The sequence below is a fragment of the Bombyx mandarina genome, chromosome 04 (assembly GCF_030267445.1).
Source record: "Bombyx mandarina strain Sakado chromosome 04, ASM3026744v2".
NCBI lineage: Eukaryota > Metazoa > Arthropoda > Insecta > Lepidoptera > Bombycidae > Bombyx > Bombyx mandarina.
Window position 1 is genome coordinate 12,190,168 of NC_143211.1, and position 24,595 is coordinate 12,214,762.

Consider the following 24,595-nt stretch of genomic DNA (forward strand, 5'->3'; position numbering starts at 1 on the left):
ACCACCACCCTGCCTATTTCTGCCGTGAAGCAGTAATGCGTTTCAGGTCGAAGGGTGGGGTAGCCATTGTAACTATACTGAGGCCTTAGGTGGGTGGCGCATTTACGTTGTAGATGTCTATGGGCTCCAGTAACCACCTAACACCAGGTGGGCTGTGAGGTCGTCCACCCATCCAAGCAATAAAAAATAAATAAATAAATTTGTAGGTAGATTATGAAAAAAAACTTTGAACATAATTTTTATTACATTTTTTTTACATTTAATGATTTCTGTTATTTTTACTATTTATATGGGTAATGGGTTCATCCATATTGCATTTACTCCGCCAAATATTACGGTATATGAACGTTTAGAATGAATGTTTTATTTAGTTTATTTCAATCTTTTTGTAACATAAATTATGCATACATTTCATATTTCTGCAATCTTTCTCCATATGAATTTTACGCTAAATCAATCAATATGTACCATTCTCGACATGTGCTTAAAAGGATTACAAGAATGAACAGTTTCTACAATTCACGTCACAATACATATTATACGAACGCGCAAAAATTAATTTCAAACTTCCGACGATTATTATATTAATTAATTCTACGACTTTAAAAACCTGTAAAAATTTCGACACAACATTACTTTAATAAATATGTAGGTACATTTAATTTATAACTTACAACTTGCTGACTCCTATGATAAGTTGTCTATTCTAATCAAGCAATCAGACTTTCTTCTAATTAGACTTTACAAGCTAGATTACTTTTAACTCAATAGAGTGAATAACGATTCTGCACATGATTGTAAGCCCAATAAAGTAACTTTAAACTAATCAAACAGACTTTTAGCGTGGTCTTTAGAGTAGTCTATTTATCTATATATATATAAATGAATTGCCGTTCGTTAGTCTCGCTAAAACTCGAGAACGGCTGGACCGATTTGGCTAATTTTGGTCTTGAATTATTTGTGGAAGTCCAAAGAAGGTTCAATTTTGTTTTTCCTTTCATGTGTCCCCCGTCGGACGGATTCCTTTTGTTTGTTTTAAGTTTATGTTACACAAAAGTTTAGGTATTTTATTATCGTTTGAGGCACTACGAAGTCTGCCGGGTCAGCTAGTTTCAAATAAAAATTTAAAGAATCGCACAAGGTTCGTGTAACATTGAGTTCCGAAGCTGAATGCGCATTTGGTTCCACACAATTAATCCGAAATAACGAAGTGACCCGTAACGCGACGCCTGCGCATGTTTACGACATCGCACTAATTAACTACCAACCCCTTTATACTGAAGATCGGAAACTATAAATGAACTGGAAATACATATTTGTTTTATTTCCGTAGCTGCTGATAATTCGGTGGGGCATTCACTGCCTATTGTATCCTCCCGGAGTCTCAAAGGCCTACCACCAATCAATTTGACAATTTAATATTTATTAGTCTAAATATTGGTCAGCGCTAGTGTATCAATCGCAAAAAAATTGTCTTATCGTGTGAAATCTTGTCTAAACAATTGACAGATAATTTTATTTTTGTAGTCGTGTTTCTTATGAAAATGATGAAAATGATGGTCAAAGATTCTATTACAAACAAACATAATATATTCAAAGTTAATAAAAGAGTGTTAAAAATTCTTGTGAGTGAATTTAGTTGAAATACATCAATACAATAGACGCGCCAGACTGTGATGTTGACGTCATAATGTAGGAATATATAAAATATTTTTAGCTATATTTTTTAGCACTGACTTTAACTGTATAAGTGAGAGAGAGAGAGAGAATATTCTTGATTGTACACCAATAAAAGAAACAATGCGAAACATTAAAGACAAAAAAAGTACAATTGGCGGTCTTATCGCTGTATAGTGCATATAATAGGTAATTACTTTTGTTTTAACACTATACGTGTTGACTAGCTCGCGTTTCAATTGTAGTAGTATAACCGGTTATCCCACCTTCCAGAGAGGAAGACATGATTGATTCGTGACCGATATTGATAGGACGGTTGCATCTACGAGTATAAAATCATGAAAATCCAAAATTCTAAGATCTCAGTTTTTACAGTACAACGGCTGCCTCACTCTTCAATGCCGAACGCATTACTGCTTGGCGGCAGAAATTGGCAAGGCGATGGTACATACCCGTGCGGACTCACAAGACGTCCTACCATCAGTAAATGAATGCGCGCTTGTCATAAAAAGCGTTATACTAAGCGCATACTATATCCGTTCTCTTTTTTTTTTTATGGCTTAGATGGATGAACGAGCTCACAGCCCACCTGGTGTTAAGTGGTTACTGGAACCCATAGACATCTACAACGTAAATGCGCCACCAACCTCGAGATATAAGTTCTAAGGTCTCAGTATAGTTACAACGGCTACCCCACCCTTCGAACCGAAACGCATTACTGCTTCACGGTGGAAATAGGCGGGGTGGTGGTACCTACCCGTGCGGACTCCCAAGAGGACCTACCACCAGTGAGTCTTCGTCGACAAAACGGAATTCTAGACACAAAAATCTGATTCCAATAATATTTAGCTGGCCTAAAAATGTTGTCAGCATCAGAAGTTTCCGAATACATTTTATGCTTCAGGTAAATCGTGGTTTTACGTCTCCCGTGTGTTATGTCAAATAAATTAACACACAGGAAATATAACCTGAATTGGACACAGAGGAAACAAAACTTATTAAAATATTTAATTATATTTATTATGACGGATGGTGGCGTTTAATGTTTGTTTGACCATAAACATATCAAAACAGTGCTCCAAACCTAATTACTTTATTAAAAGAAGGAAAAAAGTTTTCCAAAACACTTTAAAGTAATTTTTAGTGGAAGAAGCACCCGAATTTGTTTTCGGTGCACATCAGCGTTTTTTTTTATTGCTTAAATGGGTGGATGAGCTCACAGCCCACATGGTGTTAAGTGGTTATTGGAGCCCATAGACATCTACAACGTAAATGCACCATCCACCTTGAGAAATAAGTTCTAAGATCTCAGTATAGTTACAACGGCTGTCGTATCCTTCAAACCGAAACGCATTACTGCTTCACGGCAGACATTGGCAGGACGGTGGTACCTACCCGCGTGGACTCACAAGAGGTCCTACCACCAGTAAAAAGTTATTCATTATATTATATGCTAAATACGATACGTTGTTGAACTTTGTGCCTTTTGAAGTCCTCATGGCCTGAAGGATAAGACACGGTTTGAAGGGTGGGGCAGCCGTTGTGACTATACTGAGACCTTAGAACTATATCTCAAGGTGTGTGGCGCATTAACGTTGTAGATGTCTATGGGCTCCAGTAACCACTTAACACCAGGTGGGCTGTGAGCTCGTCCACACATCTAAGCAATAAAAAAAAAATAAAAAAAAAAAACACTGAGTGTACTCATTTACTATTGTAAATGAAACAAATTAATCCTTCTTCCGTTTTACAATAACGCCTCATCTACCACCGGATCGGAAACGCGACCCACTGCGAAGATCCGGCGAGAAACTCAGTGGGCTGTGTCTATGAGAAGTTCTATCGACTGTTTCAATTCAATTTCAATTTCAAATTCAATTTTCAATTTCAATTCAATTTCAATTTCAATTTCAAATTCAATTTTCAATTTCAATTCAATTTCAATTTCAATTTCAAATTCAATTTTCTATAAAACTCTCATTGTTTTTGGTAGGTATATACGTAGGCTCGTCAACTTTAACTTACTAACATAGAGTTTTTTATGACAGTGTTTGTAGATACTACTCCGAATTTCGGAAAAATCATATTGCAGAGGTAAGAGGAATTATTTAATCAAGCGTCTTCTGCTTTCTTTTCTAGATTATGCTCATATCTGGTTTGTAAATTCTTCTGAATTGCTTCTGACGTACAAGAGATTCATTTATGGTGTTTGGTGCCCGAAAATATGATCACGTTACGTGCTGAGCTGCCAATTCAATGACGTCTTGTTTATCACATCCTTTCCTAGCTATATTCTGTTCTGTAGTATCCTCTATATCTATATACGTGAACCCTTTGAGTTCTAATGCTTGAGGACAAAGATCTTCGACCAGACATAAATTTACTAGTCCCATTGCGGTTTTTTTTTTATTGCTTAGATCGGTGGACGAGCTCACAGCCCACCTGGTGTTAAGTGGTTACTGGAGCACATAGACACCTACAACGTAAATGCGCCACCCATCTTGAGATATAAGTTCTAAGGCCTCAGTATAGTTACAACGGCTGCCCCACCCTTCAAGCCGAAACGCATTATTGCTGCGCGGCAGAAATAGGCGGGGTGGTGGTACCTACCCGTGCGGACTTATAAGAGGTCCTACCATCAGTGATAGAACCACCATATTTAAAAAACAACAACCAACTAAACATTTCCTGTCATGCGAATTGCAGGCATATTTGTTTTATATAGTAACTGTTTATTGACACGTAATTAAATAGTTTTATATGTCACACATATGTATTTACGTATCTTTAATCTTTAATTAACCTTTTGCATTTTGTGCACTTTTTCCCTCAGGTCTGCCTACCTAGCTTATTTTGTGGTTGGTAGAAGAAAACTCATTAATGAGTCGAGCTCAACTTTAGAAAATCTGTTTTGTACCTAATGTAAAATTTATACTTATAGTAAAAATATGTGGACAATGAAGAATAAAGAGTTTTACTTCATATATTTTATACCTATACAATATAAATTATAAGGCGACTGCTAGTTTATCTCTCGATTATAAATACTAAACTATTACCTCTTGGGTAGGTACATCGTTGAGCGACGTAAGATAAAGAGATAAAATGCGTGACTTGAACCTTTATTGTATTTTTTTTTTTATTGCCTTTGTAGGCAGATGAGCCATACGGTCCACCTGATGGTGAGTGATTACCGTCGCCCATGGACTTCAGCAATGCCAGGGGCAGAGCCAAGCCGCTGCCTACCGAAAATTTTGATTTCAAAATTTATATATTCTGTACTGGATTTTTTCTGTGATTGTACTTATTTTAATCTTCGATCAACTTGTTTCGAACGTAATGACTTTTCCACTTTAACACATTATCGCGTAGTATCTTTTTCCAAAAACATTCATTAAACCTATGATTAAGACAATATACAAGTAAATTAGGGTATTCATCTGAAGACCAAATGTGTTTGTAAGTTTTTGTTCAATTTAAATCATCTACATTGTAGGTGATAATTTTTAATAAAATAAATGCGGGTTACAATAAAAACTTTTATTGTATCCCCAAGAAAAAAAGTTTTTCTGATAAACAGTAAAATGTTTTCGAAATTCAAGAGGTCACATTAAAACTACTGCTTTGACTATAAAGCCTTTAAAGACAGGAGATCTAACCTATTACTTATTTATTTTAACTAGCTGGTGCTTTTACAAAAGTAATTCTGATCGGATTGGGTTTAATCATGATTAGCCTAGAATAGTTTGTCTGTGTAGGTTCTTCAAATAAATTTCGTTTAAAAAAAATACTTACAAGCAAATCAAAAAGGTTATAAATCCAAAAGCAAAATTTAATTTAATAACTTTTTAAAGTTGAATTTTCAAGGAGTTAGGCCTAATTACCTGTGTGTGGCGGGGAACGCGCGTCCGGACTGCGCCGTTCTACCGCGCTGCGAGCCATGATGGCCGCGATCGAAAAGTCTGTAGCTCTTGTCTTTCCCTCTTCTGCCACCATCCTGTCTCCTCCCGACTTCCAGCACTCGGCGTTTTCCACATCCATCAAACACCTCTTAGAGTCCTATGCACTTCAGGTCCCCGCTAACCATCACACCAACAACGTCCGTGACATCGTATTGTTTTAATCATATTTTGTTTTTTTTTAAAGTTACGACATACGAAAACACCGAGGCGGCTATGACATTTTAGTGTTTCTAAATCAATACTAAATTGGGAAATTCACTGTGGCACGACTAAGAATGAAAAGTGAACATTTTGCAGCCGTCGCTCAGATGAAAGGTTCGCGCGATGATGTGTGGTGTGGTTACGGTAAGCAGACGGTACGGCAGCCGAGCGCGGACTGAGGGCGCGGGAGAGAACGCACGCGGGGCGGGCCACACGGGCGGGGCCGCCACCCGGTGCGACCACTCGCCGCCGTACCCGCTGTCACCGTGGCCCCCTCCTCATCATAACCTCCCCTTCCCTAAGCTTTCAATAACAATCACGTTCTGCTGCATCTTACGCTCAGACTTAATGAAAATTTATAAATTTTTATAAAGTAATTTTTGTTTTCTGTTAATTGTCACAGTAAACGCTCTTCTATAATACGTCAAGAGGTAAAACATGGAGCATAGATTTTTGAATTGTTTTCTTTTTGTCATTACGTACAAAAATTGCGCGCAAAATACGGACAAAACCCAATTGTGCGCCGCCCATAAAACAGATGAGTGAGTGGATTAGAGCAAGAAAGCTATGGTTTCTCGCTTCCATCTTATTGAGAATCCCATGCATATGTCTAGATACTTCAAACTTTCTAAACTACTATTACTTGAGAATTGTCTTTCAACCATTTTTTTTTTTGTAAACTCAGAACACAATTTTATTGGTCAAGGGAAATTGAACATTATGACTAATAAAAAAATCATAAAAATAAAGCTTGAACTATTAGGTATAGAGATTAGGTAAAGTCATTAAGGCGGATAGGGCCTATTATAGACATTAACATTTGTAGACATTTAGTGTATCAAAAGCAAACTATACGAAATACCGCATTTATCTAATGCGTCACAAACGGTAAGGTGTATGTTAATATTTAATTGCAATTACAGATCTGGATTTAAGCTGAACGTTATACCTACGTGATCACGTCATGTCATAAGTCATGTATTGGTTGTAAGCAGTGAAGTTCAACATTTCAACCGACTTGAGGGGGGACGTATTACACAAGCCAGAAGAGAAAAATAATAATTTCGAAATGTTTAAAAGGGGACCGGAAAGAAGTACCCAACTAAAATACTTTTCTGGTTCAGTTATAATATCGATATTGTTTCGAACTATTATGAGTAATACCTAATTCTCGATGCGCCGTTTGTTCAAGCAAAAGGTCACATAAAAAGTTGCGTATTTACTGGTGGTAGGACCTCTTGTGAGTCCGCACGGTTAGATACCATCACCCTGCCTATTTCTGCCTTGAAGCAGTAATGCGTTTCGGTTTGAAGGGTGGGGTAGCCGCTGTAACTATATCTATTGAGACCTTAGAACTTATATCTCAAGGTGGGTGGCGCATTTACGTTGTAAATGTCTATGGGCTCCAGTAACCACTTAACACCAGGCAGGCTGTGAGCTCGTCCAGCCATCTAAGCAATAAAAAAAAGTCTTCGTTCATATTTCGTGGTGAAAATTCAACTTATTACCGTTGACTCTAGGTCGAGACTATACAGGTATACCTACCTGTATTAACCTAATTATAACTATACAATACCTATAGTTATAATTAGGGATATAAGAAATACTCCTGTATTTTTTTTTTTAGGAAAGCCAGAAATATTCTTCCGTGACTTCCGTGACTACGATAACTCGTATTTAGAACGCCTCACATAATATGATGACAATAAAATAACGCGTAGTCAAATCGCTTAAGTTTTTTCCCTACCTATTCGTTGGTAGCTATTCCTGCTTCTCGCGGACGGTTAGGTGAACTCAAGGGCTCAATCTGAGAGAATTTGCTAACGCTAGCCCTGGTGAGAGCAGTGCTTCGCAGAATCTACCACCGAATCGGAATCGCTACTCACTGTGAAGATCCGATGAGAAACTCAGTGGGTTGTGCCTATGGGTCAGTCGTGTAAGTGGTTTTTAGTATATAGTAATCAATAGCTCGCGAAAACTGAGAAAAAAATCTATTAATAAAAATAATCATTTTTCATTCAAAACATTTGACATAGGCACAATTACGAAAGAGTTCATCGAGAGTAGTTTATTCTAAAGCCACACGAGATGTGTGCCAAAAATGTTCAGTGAAATCTCACGCTAGACGAATATGCAGCGTTACAATATATCGAACGAGTGAGGATAGTGATTCGTACACAGATAGGTCCCGGTCTCTAATAACAATCATACAAATGTTTCATCATCATCAAATCATACAACACTCACGCGCTAGCGTCTATTTGCGCAAAACCTGAAAAATATTGCATACTTAAAAAGCTATAACTCTCCTCGTGAGGCATTAAGGGGCATTATGAGGCACTCGGATGTTTTTCAATTTGGCGAAATGGCGTCTTGTGAAGTTCGACTTTATTGCGGAACTGTCTTGAGAACAATGATTGAACATTACTCTATGTCTGCGAATGGTATTGTCTCCTTTCAAAACGTACTAGTAGATATAATAAGCTTAAAACCAATAAACAATCGTTCAATATGTAAAATGAAATATTAAATTTGAGTTGGTACGACCAAATACTAAATGGTTTTAAGAAAAATGTCAGGTTAATATCGTGCCTTATTTATGACTTGTATAGGTATATATGTACCTACATATAAAAATGCGTGATACACTTCATTTTCAAACCTTCATTAGCAAACTGTCTCTTATTACTGATCATAATGAAAAGGTATTTTTGATAAGCCAACATAATTAATACTATGATTTACTTATCGTTTTTCTTAAAACTGGAATTGTAAAGCAATTAAATAAATTAATTAGTTTCGTACATGATTTACCTAAACTAAAAAAAAGAGTAAAAGAATGGCTTTTATTAATATTTTTTTTATAATTTAAATGCTAAATAGACGGAGAGTCAATTTTTTTTTAAAGATATCATATGCCTTGAAATACTATAGTCATAGTCATAACTAAGCATCAAACTCCATGGTAAATCATTTCAAAACTTCAAGTGATTACATATTATTATTTTATTTACAAGAAGGATGGGCACAATAACAAAAATCATTAAACTACGAATCAGGAGCCAACAAACGCCAAAGAAAATAATTCCTCAGCTCAACTTATTCAAATGACTGTTTAACCTACCCTTGTGCTCACATTCGTCCCGTCGAGCACAAAGAAGATCAATAATAAATCAAACATAATTCGATAATACCGATCACAACAATGCCATGAATGTCGGAACTTATAATTCATTCTCAAAATCAACACTAGAACCTTCGTAAAATTCGAGATATAACATAGAAGAATGAATGTGGTAGAACCAAACATAAAAAAAAGAACACGACTATTGTGTAAATCAAATGTGAAAAATCCGGAACTATTTGCGGTGAAATAGCTAGCGGCGCCCTTTTTTTTATATTTTTTTTCTTCGTATGTCGACTTTAAAATCTTCAGATTCTTTGCAATAGCCACCAAATCTTTGTCGGGAACGGGACCCGCACACATGGTGACGAGCCCACACAGGACGACGCCGATTGACCATCTCGAATGAGTAGCGAACGGACATTTTGAATAACATTCGCGATTCATAATCCACTCTAAAACGACGGAGTCCATAACAAGACTGATACTGTAGGTTGGTCACGCTAAACTTTTGTGATTAGTAATAGCATGTTTTTAATTTACTAAACGTCATCACGGATCCTCCTGATCCATTAACGGTGCTTTTAGGCACTACAAGCACCGATTACCGTCCTGGTCAAACCCGTCGCTTGCGACGAAGGGCTCGACGAGCGAAATAACCCATAGACACAGCCCACTGAATTTCTCGGCGGATCTTCTCAGTGGGTCGCGTTTCCGATCCGGTGGTAGATTCTGTGAAGCACTGCTCTTGCTAGGGTCAGTGTTAGCAACTCTCCGGTTTGAGCCCCGCGAGCTCAACTACTAGTTAAAGTTACGCTGAAATAGCCTCTCAAGGTTATGAGATTAGGTAGGAAAAAAATAATAATTTACTAATCCAATTATTATTTTTCCTTTACTGAAATCGTAAAGTAGCGTTGTTTCGTGTAAAATAAGGGCTATCAAATGCGAGTCGTACCCAAGTACCAAAGTCGCTCAACTCGCGCGTCAACCGTGAAATGAAATGTTCGATTGACAGCTTGTGCGGTTTAAATCAATTCGGAATTCGATTTTCGAACGTGTCGCCTCTAGTATAAACATTTGTTTTCAAGTTTGAGAAATGTCGTAGTTCGAATCTCAAAAGTAATGGACGTGTAATATTTTGCCATCGCTTCTCAAACATTGAAGAGAAAGCGTTTCAGCTATTCGACAAATGCTAAATCGCATACAACCACATAAAAATGGAGGACATCAATCGCATACGTCTTGCTACTTGAACGCTTGACGCGGGTTACCAAAACACGAAAAAATATTTACGTCTGCATTCGTTTACGACGAGCACGAGTAATAAAACGTATTAAAAAAAAAAGGAAAAAAAAAAAAAAATTCATAGTGCGGTTTGAATATTTCAATAAAGAAAGAGTGAAGATAAAAAGGCTGTGTAGTGGCTGGCTGGCGGGGTGAGGCACACAACAAATCGCGCGCATTATAAATGACAAATGTAAGCTGTGCGCGCGCGGTGTCGGGTTGCGCCCACCCGCGCGCCGGATTAGTTTCAGCTTACTTTCCGCTTTGCTCCCTTTGCCCCTGCACAGAAATAGCACTCGCCCTATGCCCCGAGATGTCTGCCTGCTATCAATACTCGACTTTAACCTGGCCTATCTAAAAAAGTGTTCGACATACGAAGCGATTACGAGTAACTAAGCACCGATGAGTTTTTAATTTAGATTATCTCATTGAATGGTTTTATATTGATGCACATAAATTGTTTGGTTAGTAAATTGCTGCTTAGACACTGTTTAGAGTCATTTACCGGATCCCACAAGTATTAATATACCAGTACCCAATTTATTTGTTCAAGCTGTACGCCCTATACCATTAGTAACTACGCAGATGTATAAATTTTTTATATTTGATTTTTTATTACATGAAGTTATTATTTATTCCTTCGTCATTAAAATCGGTGAGTTATTAAAAGTGAAGAAAGAAATTACTTGGAAAATTTTATACAAATGCAAATAAAAATCTCAAACAAACAAATAAAGAAGAAATAATGGATGTAAGTTCTGAAAGGACAATGCGTCAGGAATACAGATAGTGGATTTAATTTCAACAATTGCCTTGTGCTTTCACGGTCGCGGAAGCTAATCCCTTCGAACGATTCTCACTTGAAGGTATTTAAGCTTTTATCGGGGTGCGATCATAAATCGGTGCGCAGACGCAAGTAATCCCGCCCCCGCTGCGCCCTCGCCCTGCGCCGCCAGCTATAAACAGAAGTCAACGTGTTGGACTTATAAATCGTGCTCTTAACTATTGTATCTCACGCCACAATAATGAAGTTAGCTCGTTCAGGAAGAAATACGGTCACCACGTGGGTGGCCGACGTGGTCGGAATAAATCTTTACAGATTATTGCATATACGTATTCGACTAAATATTTTTTTGTGCGCGAGCGACTGTCACCCCTGACCTCGAAACCCGATAGTCAGGAGCGACTTTTTGGCGGGAACGCGAGGTATGAAGTTGTGTGATTTGTTTTATTATGTCTATTTGGTGTTTCTTCAGGTTTAAATGTGTAATAACGGTGACTTATTAACTGTTTCTGTGATCTGAGAAATCTGTGAAACTGCACAAATGTGGGAAAATAAAACAAAGCCGCCGAACGTAGCTTCTCGAGATCCTCTAAAAAGTCCACTGAAAAAGTCTCCGTAAATAGCCACCATTTTACTGAGATTATATTTCATCCCATACCATCCTATCTCATTTCATTTCATTTCATTTCATGCCATGGCATGCCATGTTTCATATTAATCAACTTAATTACATTTCACTACATATTATCATTTTTCATATATATAAAAAAGTTATAGTGCAGATTTCATTAAAATTCAAATAAGACTTGATCTAAAGGTCTTAGTTACCAGGTCATAAAATCGCGAAAAACAAAATATAGGAGAACAAGCAAATATTGTTCAAAAATCGATTTGAAAAATGATCTCATTTTGAATGATTAAATTTCTACACAGATCAATGATTGAATTGCGGCCTGTTCATAAATTATTAATCGCGACTTAAATTTGGGCTGTTCGTGAAGTGAGAAAAGTCGTGACGAATGTTGAGCACAATGCGTGAAGGTCTGCGCGGAGAGGCGTGCGTAATCGGCCCTATAAACAAACACTCGCGGTCAACACTAAAACTGATATATTTCACCGAACTTTTATATCCCTTCGCTCCAACTTTAAAATATATTACTTTTCTTTAGCACCTTTTGTATCTTTTAGTACGTTGTCCCGGCTTTTATGGGCGCAGTCGGTTCGTAAATCATTGTAGTAGAAGTGGTACACTCGTAAACAATACTTCCTGCGGGGAGGGACGACGGTGTAGCGTCGTCGTGCCCTACGAACATTGGGGCGAATTCTTGTCTCCGTGTAATTATTATTAAATTGTACCCATACGAAACATATCCTTACGCTTAGGGGGCGAGCAATTGAATGATTAGCCTTATATCGTTTCGGGACTATAATTTTTTTATTAGGTACAACGATTGGTAACGCACTACACAACTTCCAGCATCTTTAATTTTTTTTTTTTGCAAATCTACATTGCTTTTTTTATAGATTAAATTTTTTTTCGTCATAATCTTAAATTTATCCTTTAGTTTCCTCGTTTTTTATTGTTACCGTCACCAAGTAAAAATCATAAGAGAGCTTACATTAACAAACTGGTGTACAATCTTAATACATTGGTTTTTGATCATGATAAACTAGACCTCACACATCTTTAGCCACTCAGCAAAAATTAAGAGAGCTTGGCTGGGAGGTGTTAATGCATCTGCCGTATAGTCCTAACCTTGGTCCTTCAGATTTCCACCTGTTTCGGTCTCTTCAGAATTATTTAGGCAGTGTCAGGTTACCATCATCAGAGGACTGCCAAAACCAATTGTCGCGGTAATTTGATCAGAAACCTCAAAATTTCTATAGCAATGGGATTATGTCCCTACCTACGAGATGGTAAAAAGTTATCGAACAAAATGATACCTACATAGTTTAGTTAAATGTAAATAAACAATATTAAAAAATGTTGTGAAATTTCTTAAAAAATGCGAAGAAACTTTTTTCCCAACCTATTATTTCTGGATTTATTAGTCCGAAAGCCATCGCCTGAAGAGATGCATACCATAGCATAATTTACCTTGTAATGCAACTTTTACAAAAAAAAATTTTTAATACCCTTTAGATAATTTCGACAATATATTTTTTTTTATACTATTTAACACAGTATCTTATAGATGACGCTTAGCTGTAAAATCTTGCAATTTAAGAATCAGTTCACTGATACATTAGGTGCATCGTAAAGATTGAAATTTCTTAAAATGTGACTATAAAAACAAACGTAAAGGAACATTAAGAAATAAAAATCGTAATAATCGTTAACAAAAGAAATAATTTTCAGTTAAGCTGAATGTGGACATTACATTCCCGATAACCGTTAATCTGGCGACGGACGCGACAGTGTTGTAAATTAAACTTTATATCATTTTTAATGAGTGCTCGAACGAGGTTTTGATTGCGGGAGGCTCGAGGCGTCGACAACTCAACACGACGATAAGGTGACATTTAACGAAACACACACAGCACACACACAAAGCAATAAAAAAAAACACACACAAAAAACAACGTCCAAAACAAATTCGTCTCTCGGCCGATCCGGGTGAGAGAACTCGCAAGAAAGAACACAACCTTCCGAACTAGATAGACCCTATTAAAAAAATATTTTATGTGAATTCCTGCACCGCAAGTGCTTCATTTAACAAACTTAAGGTCAGCTCATATTTACGGGCGTCATCGATAATTGTTGTATATTTATTCGTTAACTAGCTGACCCGGCAAACTTCATAGTGCCTCGATCGATAAATAAAATATCTAAACTTTTGTATAAAATAAACTTAAAACAAACAAAAGGAATCCGTCCGACAGGGGACATCAAAGGAAAAACAAAATTGTTATATTTATTTAATTCCGTGCATTTCATATTTGACTACCTTTTAAGCCTTTTCTGGACTTTAACAAATAATTCAAGACCAAAATTAGCCAAATCGGTCCAGCCGTTCTCGAGTTTTAGCGAGACTAACGAACAGCAATTCATTTATATTTAAATAGATATAGAAGTTAGATAGATTTTTGCCTTTGTAGGCAGACGAGCATACAATGTTATTGTCGCTCATGGCCGTCAGCGATGTTAGAGGTACAGTCAAGTTGCTGTCTACCGCTGAGTACTAACTCTCCATAAGCCTCATTTGAAGAAGGACATGCCATAGCGCTCGGGAAACAACGTTGAAGAGAGTTCATTCCAGAGCCGAATGGTATGTGGTAAAAAAGATATCGCTTAAATGGATATCGCTTAGATGGATATCGATAGCGGTTCTAGATAGTATGGATGAACTCTGCTCCGTCGGCGGGAGGTATTATGGTAAAAAGAAGATGTCGGGACCATCCCGAACAATTCCTCAACGCACTCCCTTTTAAGTGTTTGAGAAACGTTTTTGTTCTATTGGGCTTATTTTTCCCAGACAGCGCTGTAGACGACAATATAAACAATGTAATCATTGCATTTCTTATTCTGAATAGTGCCAAACAATGTGTTGTTTAAGTGATTTTTGTTCGAATTTCGTTTCGTAACTAATTTAACGCTTATTTGTGTTTAAACAGCTAAATAAACCGTGAAACGAGACCACAAAACGCGCTAAGACCATCGAGCGATAACAAAAAGACTGCCATTAATCTCTCATTGTGCCGCGTCGGTGAAACGTACCGTTTTGTTTGCGGACTCGTCCCGATTTACTGACATCACTTCGTTTATAGCTCGGCATTGTCCTTTAACCGACTGGGTGTGATCAGGAACAAAGACCAATGCAAATGGCCCGAGAATAACCAACGATATATCATATCACGGGCACTGTAGATACACAAATCGTAAATTTAATATCGGATTAATACGCGAATACTTGTTTAGGTGTTTGGTTATAGATTTTTTCTTTACCCTGCATTATTAATAAGGGAACGTTTGCCGTGTATAGAAGTCGAATAAGGAAAGGAATTTGTATGAAATTGCTTCGGTTTTGTTAAAGCCGTTTTGATCCCACGAACGCCGGTCCCTTGGGCCGAACCCGCTTCTCGTGCTTCTGGATTGACAGCGCATGACATGTGACGGCCATTGTCGCGCTGACACGTTGACATTGTCAAAACTTGACTTCTGTCCGGATTCGGAATGTAATCGTAAACACGGAAATATTACCCGCTTGGTGTCGCAGCGGACAGCGGGACACAATACAACAACAAATTAAATAATAGAATAATAAAGTGGATTTATCTGTTGCACTGCCGACAGTTAAACAGCTGTCGTTGTGCGAACTATTTATAACAATAATATTATTTTTTAAGGCTGTTTTGGCGCTAATCTGTCTTCGTTCTTATTAGCACAAATGCGTTTTCATATCATGCCGCTAAGTAGGTATACGTCATGAAATTATTTACGAATAATGATTGAAACCTTAAAATATGAGTGCAATACTCACTACGTTAGGCTTTGTGACAGTAATCTGTACCTGTGCGAGAACAATGTACTCATGCTGTAGTATACAATAAAATCTATTAAAAAAGTAGCTGACCCGGCAAACTTCGTAGTGCCTCAATCGATAAATAAAAGACCTAAACTTTTATATAAAATAAACTTAAAACAAACAAAAGGAATCCGTCCGACGGGGGACACATCAAAAGAAAAACAAAATTGTTATTTTTATTTAATTCCGAGAATTTTCATATTTATCTACCTTTTAAACCTTCTCTGGACTTCGACAAATAATTCAATACTAAAATTAGCCAAATCGGTCCAGCCGTTCTCGAGTTTTAGCAAGACTAATGAACAGCAATTCATTTTTATATATATAGATACTATATTTTTTTTTGAAGAATGCTCCATCGACTTTTACTCCATCAATAAACGTGAACATAGCGCACGTCAAATTAGAAAACAGGCTTCACTGAGCATTGCTAACACTCGTAAAGTCGAATAGAAAATATACGTCTGTTGTGGGATTTAAAAGCGATTACAAAGAAAATTAAAGCTTAGAAACAAATGAAGAGTCTTGTCACCCCCCGCTGTCTCGCTGCGAGTTCCTCCAGTTGTCATCCCCGTCTCCTGCGGAGCTTCCACCCCGGTGACAAACAGACAATTTAACTGTTCAACTCTAATGTTGTTTAGGGAATATTCAATGGCCGAACAATCCGCTTTATTTATGGTCTTGTTGTGCGCCCACAAAGAATCGAAAGATAGAGAGAGAAAGATATATTTTAAATAATTTTGAAGCTATACCATTTCCGGACGTAAAACAAATCAAGTTTTTAGAACATATATTATTGTTATGACACAATATAAAATTTGCACAACGTAAGCGTGTCAATTTATATGTGTGTGTGTACACATAGTATATATAATGTTGATTAGGTACCTATATCCGTGTATGTGTGCGTAAATGTAAAAATTTAAACTATGAAATTTTAAATTTTAATGTACTTACTGAAGAAATCAGCATCATCATCCTTTCAGTCTGTTATCGTCCTTTGCTTTCATCAGCGCCACTAGCTTCAATCTTGACCCAATCTTATCCAGTTCTGACCCGCGAGCTGACGAATGTCGACTCATAGACCTGATTCAAAATAGATCAACTTGTCGTTGGAATAAGTAAATGTAATTTAATAACCACAAAAACATTATTGTATCTTAAGCCGAATTAAAAATTTGATTATGTTTTATTCTTTGGACTCCAGTGTGCTTAGTGCGAGTTTTTTAACTTTCTCGATCACGTAAAAGTTAACTCATATTTGTATGGAGAGAGAGAGAGAGAGAGAGAGAGTATTCTTTATTGTACACCAAAAACAAATAAACAATGCGATACATGAAAAACAAAAAAAGTACAATTGGCGGTTGGCGGAGTTGGAACGTTTGTCTATGTTTGCCGCTAGGAGCGCTCTAACTGCATACTGATTTGAGTTAACTTTTACTCTATCGAGAACGTTAAGGAATTCGCACTAAGCACACTAGTCAAAATAGTGGGCCAAAATCAAAACTATATTAAAATTCTCTTATAATTAACTAAATTTTCTCTTTCTATTTGTATTTACTTCAGTAAACAAAACATCGAATTCAATTGTAGTATTACACGAATTAATAACGTTAAGTCTATAATGGTATTCAGTCCTAAACACGTGTTACATACACGTTAGTTGTATAACTGATTGATACCTTCTAGAATTTTCTTCGGTTTCGTGAGTCGTAGACATAATTTAAAACTTTTACAGTTTTTACTGTCGTCATGATATTTTTGTATATCGACGCTTGAAAGGCAAACGTGACTAAGCGACAATGCGTGAACTTTACAGTAGACTAATATAAAGATGAAATACCCGAAAAAAAATTTTTTTTAACGAATCTAGCTGTAGGATTGAAATGATTTTAATAGACCTAGAAATATATATTTTTTGCGCATCGAATATGGTTATTGCCTATCATATAAGTACAAAGCAGTTATTGTCGCTTAGTCACGTTTGCCTTTCAAGCGTCGTCATCATTCTATCTGGTTGTAACTTTAAAGTATTCGCAAAATCGAAACGAAATCGTAAATGTACTTTTAATTGTAAATAGGGTTGCCACCTTTTTTTTGTAGATAAAGTACATTGATTATTTATAAGGAAAAAAAGTACATAGTATTAAATAAAGTATGTACAATTTATTTTTTATTATTATTATATTTAAATACATTTTTTTATTACCATTGAACAAATTAAACAAGAATTTGTGATAATTAATGACAGTGACATTGTTGGCATTTGAGGTTAAATTGCGGTCAGAATATTTAAAAAAAAAACGAGTGCAGTGATGTAGCTTTCGCGAGTGGCCGCATCGATTGAGTAATCGATGTATTTCGCTTAACGAAACAATACATATGACTAAACTTTTCAAAATCCCAGAGAAACCAAATCATGTCAAATAAAGTATTTTCGTGAACTATATTGTTCACATAAAGTATAGAGTACAATTACCTGAAATAACGTACAATACTTTATTATAAAGTACGGGTGGCAACCCTAATTGTAACTGACCTGCCTGCGGGATATGAGCTCCGGCATCGCTCGTCCGAGTTTAACAACGAACTTAGCTCACTGAGTTTCTCGCCGGATCTTCTCAATGGGTCGCGATTCTCTCTCTCTCTCTCTCACTCTCTCTCTTTCTCCCTTCTCTGCTCTTCCTAGGGCTAGTACTAGCAAATTGTCTCAGGTTGAGCCCGTTAGCTCACCTACCGTCCGCGAGAAGCAGGAATAGCCCCTTAACCTACCAGCCAGTAGGTAGGAAAAAAAAACAACGTATTGATCAGACAACAATACAAAACCGATTATAAAACACCACCATACTGGCATTAAAGCTTACTCATAATCTGTTTGAAGTCAAACAATTATTACAGTATCTATTTATAGGGAGACGCCCCTTCTATTAGCCTCAGTTTATCTGTTCCGATAGAGACGAGGGGTCTCCGCACTAATCCTCCGGGGAAGTGGCTAAATATCTTGTGCAAATAAACATTTGGCTTGTCCCATTGTTAGGCCGAGAGCGGAACGAATCGGATTATACGCAGTAAGGTGACGCGACGTGGACACCCTACTTACTTTGTGCAAGAAAGATTTATATCGTTTGCTTCAAATTTCATGCGTTTAATATTCGTTGTATTATTAACTTTATTGTGGTAACACTGCTGTTGCTGTAGACAGACAAAAGAGTTAACGTTCGATCGACTATTCGAGACATACTAATGGTAAACTATAATAATACAGAATCACCAATAACTTGCTAAGATTAATTTATGCTAAGCTTAATCTTACACTTCCAAATAAACAGCTATACCTACTATGGAAGACAACGCCCTCCTAAAACAATTATGATACAATAATAATAAAAATCAAAAAATCGAATTTTAAATTTAAATTTATTAGCTTAAATAGAACATATGATAAACATTTAAGCTACGTATAAAATACATTTAAAATTAAAACTGAAAATTTAAAAACAAGAAGTGAGGTAGTATGTTTTTTTTATCTATTATTAAGAAGAAACAACAACAGTACTATTTAAAAGAACGAAAGGGCCAATGCTTCGCGATAGAGACACATCACATATCTACTTAAATTGCTGTTTCAATAAAATAAACTTGGGTAGAAGTAAATTGTAATTATTGTAAATAATAATTATTGTAATTGTAAAAAATAATTGAAACGTAACAAAATACATTTTATTTTTGCTGAATCATGACAGAATAACAATGAAGCCATTTCGAAGAAAATCCATTTTAAAGTCAATGTTTTGAGTCCACTCTTACTCTTCTACCCACTCTTTTATATAAAAGAAAAAAACCGCAAAGCTAGATAGGCAGGTTAAAACCAATACCTACTGGTGCGGGCACTAAAAACACCCTATTTTCAGTAATTAAGCACATTTATAATTTTTTGTAGGCTTGATTTTATTGCACGATGATATACCATCATCGCGGAAGTCGTTCGTGTACACCTAGTAAGCAAATATTTCCTTATTAAAAATTGCTTATGGGAATTTAATACCCAATACAATTCACAGTCTCATCACCTTTGCTACGACTTCAATTGACAGAATTCGAATAACTGCGAAAAAACACACAAAATGATGAAATAAAACACTTCATATTTATAAAAGTGAGTACTCAAATAAATCAGTAAATTTAACATGCGCTTCGATTATCTAGGAATCCGTGTGCTGTTTTTATTGAACTTTCGACTCTTACATAATTTTAGATAAGTGACTTAAAGAAATCCCCCGAAAATGTTTGCATTATACAATTCGAAATGTCCGATTTGAAAAGCTGACTTTTATCCGATCTTTCGCCTCTAATATCTATAGCTCCAAGTATGACCTAACTAAACATACCAGTCAATATCCGATATATTTACATTTAAGTACCCGAAACGTCACGTTTGAGGATCAAGTGACAAACAATGGCATTATCATAGTGAGGCCGGGAGCAAACGCCAAGAGATAACTCCGCCCATTGCCACTCGTATTTGTGACAAGTAGAATATAAAGTATGGAAATTTAGGAATATTTTCGGTTCGTTGTACGTTCGCTACCCAAAAATATAAAAAAACTAGTCAAGTTCGGGCCAAACTTAATTGGAGGGTTCCGTGATATTCCATAGCGAGGGAGCTTTATGAATTTCGTTTACTACAAACTCACGATTTTTAGACAAGTTTTTATATCCAGTTTTGAAATTATAAAAATGTATACTCATAAAGTTTTCTTCTAATTTGCTCAAAAATATCTCTTAAATCGGAGTCTTTTGTTTACGTTATGATTCTTTGATAAAGTTTTCTAACTTTTAGCAACGTACTAAAATTCATTATAGTTGAGTCAATTGAAACTATATGCCACTAGCCTTATGAACTAAATGACTGGAAAAGAGAATGATCTTAATAATTATTCCATTTTTATTTTTTGTACGGAACCCAAAAATATTAAAAACAAACTGCGCAACAAAATTCCTTACGCTTCGGTACAATAATGTATCGTCTTGTTAATTTAAATCATTTACCAGTTAGGACCGGTATTCCGATGGAACAGAATTATCATTGTAAAAAAAAACTGTTTAAACGTCACAGATATACCATGAGATGTTCCAGAAAAAATACTTTGACTCTAATACTGTAAGATGTCCTTTGAAATACGAATCGCTTCAGTAACACAAGAATTACGTTATCAATCGTAATGTCACGAAGCTTGGTTTTAATACCAGACAGAGTCTGTGTCAAGTACACGTGTAAGAAAAGTGCAAATGCCCTCTTGTGTATACGAATCAATAAATAAAACGTTTCACGTGATTTCGTTTCACTCATCCGTACGACTAACAGATAAAAATGACTGTAACGAACAGTGTGCTTAGTGCTTAGTGCGAGTTTTTTAACGTTCTCGATAGCGTTAAAGTTAACTCAACTTTGTATGCAGTTGGAACAGCACCCCTAACGTAGACAAACGATCCCATTCCATACAATTATGAGCTAACTTTTACGCTATTGAGAACGTTAAAAAACTCTTGCTAAGCACACTGATAGAAAGTCTGCCGGCAAATGCGACGCGCGACCGAAGATGACATAGCGCATTGCGAGGAAAACGTTGCTCGCTGCATGCCTATTCATGAGTAGCGACGCCGCGACGGCTGCGCTCGCGCCCCCGTCTCCCCGCATTTGAATAAATACAATTAACTTGTTTGTTTTACTCGCCCCGACACGCCCCGAACGAACCGACCGCGACCACTTCCCTACATTCTTCGATGTCACATTCTGAATGTAAATACGGACCGCAGTTCGTTCTTGGGGATTTTACGTCGGATTTTTGTATGCGTATTTCTCTCTGAAGCGTGCAAACTAATGGCCCACCTGGTGTTGAGTATTGTTCTATAGTGCAGCGGCTGCCTTACCCTTCAAACCGGAATCAATTACTGCTTCGCAGCAGAAATAGCCAGTGTCGCAGTACCTATCAGCCGAATGACAGAACTCACGTGCTCAGCGCGCCGCATAGACGCGGAAACCTCACATGAGATTCGGCTATCTGCGCGATAAAAAATAAAAACACAAGTGGCAATGCCTACCCGTACGGGCTCACAAGACAAGGCGTCTTGCGGCTACCAGTAAATCCGTACTCTAATAGAAAACTGCTTGACTGTGCCTACGGCATTGCTACGGTGACTCTGTACCATCAGGTAGACCGTTAGCTCGTCTGCCTATTACGACAACAAAGAAAGAATAACTCACAATCGCAATGGTGTGTAACTATTGAAATCACTCATGATTAGCATTTTCTTCGGTTGTCACGAGACATATGTAATTTAAAGAATACTTTATACGACTTAATCTCACCTTTATGTTTATTATAATCATTATTTCCGTGTACTTTTATAGTTATTTGTGGTCACGCATGTCTAAAAGTTTTTTTTATTGTCGTTATACCCAGACGAGCATATGGTCCACATGATGGTGAGTGGTTAGCGTCGCACATGGAGGTCAGCAATGCCAGAGGCGGTACCAAGTAACTGGTTTCGCAGGACCAAGTAGTTGAGTTCACAATACGCCGCTACCGCACATTTGACGACAACTGAATACTGAGCCAACTGAAATTCTTAAAGTAGTTCTAAATATCACTCGTGGTTGCGATCACCGATTACTAAGTCATTGGGTCCAGAAAGTTCTTGAGTGGCGACCGCGTACCGGAAGATGTAGTGTGGGTAGGCCTCCCACAAGATAGACCGACGATCTATTGAGGTTCGCTAAGATTCGCTGGATGCAGACAGCCCAGGACCGGTCTTTGTGGCGAGGCTTAGCTATGTCCAGACGTTAGTGGACGTCTGTGGACTGATGAAAAGAAGTCGATAGTTTGCAATAAATCACAAAATATCTTAATATGTTTTTCCTGTAATTTTTGTAACGACTGCAGTATTCGTGTTTCACAAATCTATACTAATCTATACTTCTATACTAATATTATAAAGAGGAGGAAAGATTAGTTTGTTTCTTTGTATTGAATAGGCTCCGAAACTACTGAACCGATTTGAAAAATTCTTTCACTGTTTGGAAGCTACACTATTCCCGAGTGGCATAGGTTATAATCTTTTTTGAAAAAAATTAGGGATCCTTACTAAAACTCCAATAATGTAACCGAAGGTGTAAAAATATTACCTAAAATATTCTTTACATCACGTGCCCTGCGAAAAGTATTGATGTAAATGTACTACGACTTTGTAGAACACATTATTATTTACAAAAAGTGTCGCGACAGCATGTGTCTAACTATTATAGCTATGCCGCAATAAGTGTTCTTTTATTTAAAAAAACTAGCTTTTGGCTGCGATTTTGTCCGCGTGGAATAAATAGTTCACAAATAATGCTTTATTTTAACAAATTTGGTTAGCAACAAAAACGTTATAGTGAGCCAACCTTAACATATAGACATATGCTGTCGCGGACTTTTTTTTAGATCTTTTAAAGGCAATTCTGTCATACATTATTTTAGCGAAACTTTAACCGTTTCTGCAGCGCACGCAGCGGAAGCTCTCAAAAGGGATTAATACCCCGATTTTGAAACATTCTTTATTGGTGCTCCGCTCACATTGGTCTTAGCGTGTTGTTATATAGCCTTCCTTGATAAATGAACTATCTAACACTGAAAGAATTTTTCAAATCGGATCAGCAGTTCCTGAGATTAGCGCGTTCAAACAAACAACCTCTTCAGCTTACAATATTAGTATAGATAAAGCAACGTCAAATATCGTTAAATTTTTTGTTAAAGACCCGAGCGGAGCCGGAGCAGGACGCTAGTCAAATAATATATGCAAAATTTAAAAAATATATATTGCTAAGGTAATTTTCGGCAGCGGCCAGTACAAAGGCGAAGGCCGGCAGCGGCGCGCTACTCTGTTATTATCTCAACACCATCGCACTCACTTCGCTCATATCATTTCTTTTTCATAGCTTTTATTCTTTCCTCCCCACAGGATGAAGGAGAGCTACACCGATCATCCTAAACTTAGATTCGGGGGCGTATTATTAGCGATTAATCATTTATTTATACAGAATCGCCTGCGGACATTATTCGAAACATGTAAGCAGATGGAATCTGCATTCCTTATTTCATTTTTTTTATATTTACATACTCAGAAACACCCAAGAAACTAGCGTAAAACTTGTGTCGCCATCAATTATTCTAAGGCCGCGCGTTTAAATGATAAATATTTCAATTAATGACTTGCTGCCCTTGCCACTAATTTAATGTAAATTTTAAATAAGAACTAACGAAGGTAGTATTACTCCGATCCCAATCATGAATTGCCAGAGCAACGAAAACTTTGAACAATAGCAGTTAATGTAATTGATTTGTTTGCTTGCGATGCATTTGGAGAAAATTGTCGCGGCCGCGGACATGATTGTGTGAAGAGTATCGGCAAGTCGCCGCGGCGCCTTGTAATTCGATATTGACCGGTAATTATTTACGTGAGAATAGTCGGACGAGGCCGTCTTCGCTGCATCCCTGCTGTATAGCCGGAACGAATCGTTGATTGCGCACACTGAGATGCCGAGGCCTGATTGCCGCTTACGCTCTGTTGAACAACGCACGGAGTCGACGGCTCCTCGAAGCAAACTTCACGTTACATACTCGACACGTCATCGTTCACTCAAACACGGTACCGATAAATAAATAGGTTTTTTTTCCTACCTTGCTGAGAGTCTTGAGAGGCTATTTCAGCGTAACCTTAACTAGTAGGTGAGCTCACGGGGCTCAAACCTGACAACGTTGCTTACACGAACCCTAGCAAGAGCCGTGCTTCGCAGTATCTACCACCGTATCGGAAACGCGACCCACTGAGAAGATCCGGCGAGAAACTCAGTGGGCTGTGTCTGAGGGTTAATTTACTTGTCGAGCACTTCATCGCAAGCGACAGGTTCGACGAGAACGATGACCGGTGCTTGAGGTACCTAAAAGCACCGTTAGTGGATCGGGAGGATCCGAAATAACGTGTTTGGGGCGACGTC

At 37.3% G+C, this 24,595-nt stretch overlaps 1 protein-coding gene across 2 annotated transcripts in view; it reads right to left on the reverse strand.

The window, feature by feature from the left end:
* Positions 1 to 6,027, reverse strand: part of mid (midline) — an 88,033-nt gene extending 82,006 nt beyond the window's left edge. The window contains exon 1 of one of the 2 annotated variants that reach the window (XM_089740356.1): positions 5,562 to 6,027. In XM_089740356.1, coding sequence (XP_089596482.1) covers positions 5,562 to 5,718 — 157 coding nt within the window. In that variant the 5' untranslated portion in view covers positions 5,719 to 6,027. The remainder of the gene's footprint in view (positions 1 to 5,561) is intronic. The other variant, XM_089740355.1, reaches the window with a different exon arrangement.
* Between the last annotated feature and the right edge of the window lie 18,568 nt (positions 6,028 to 24,595).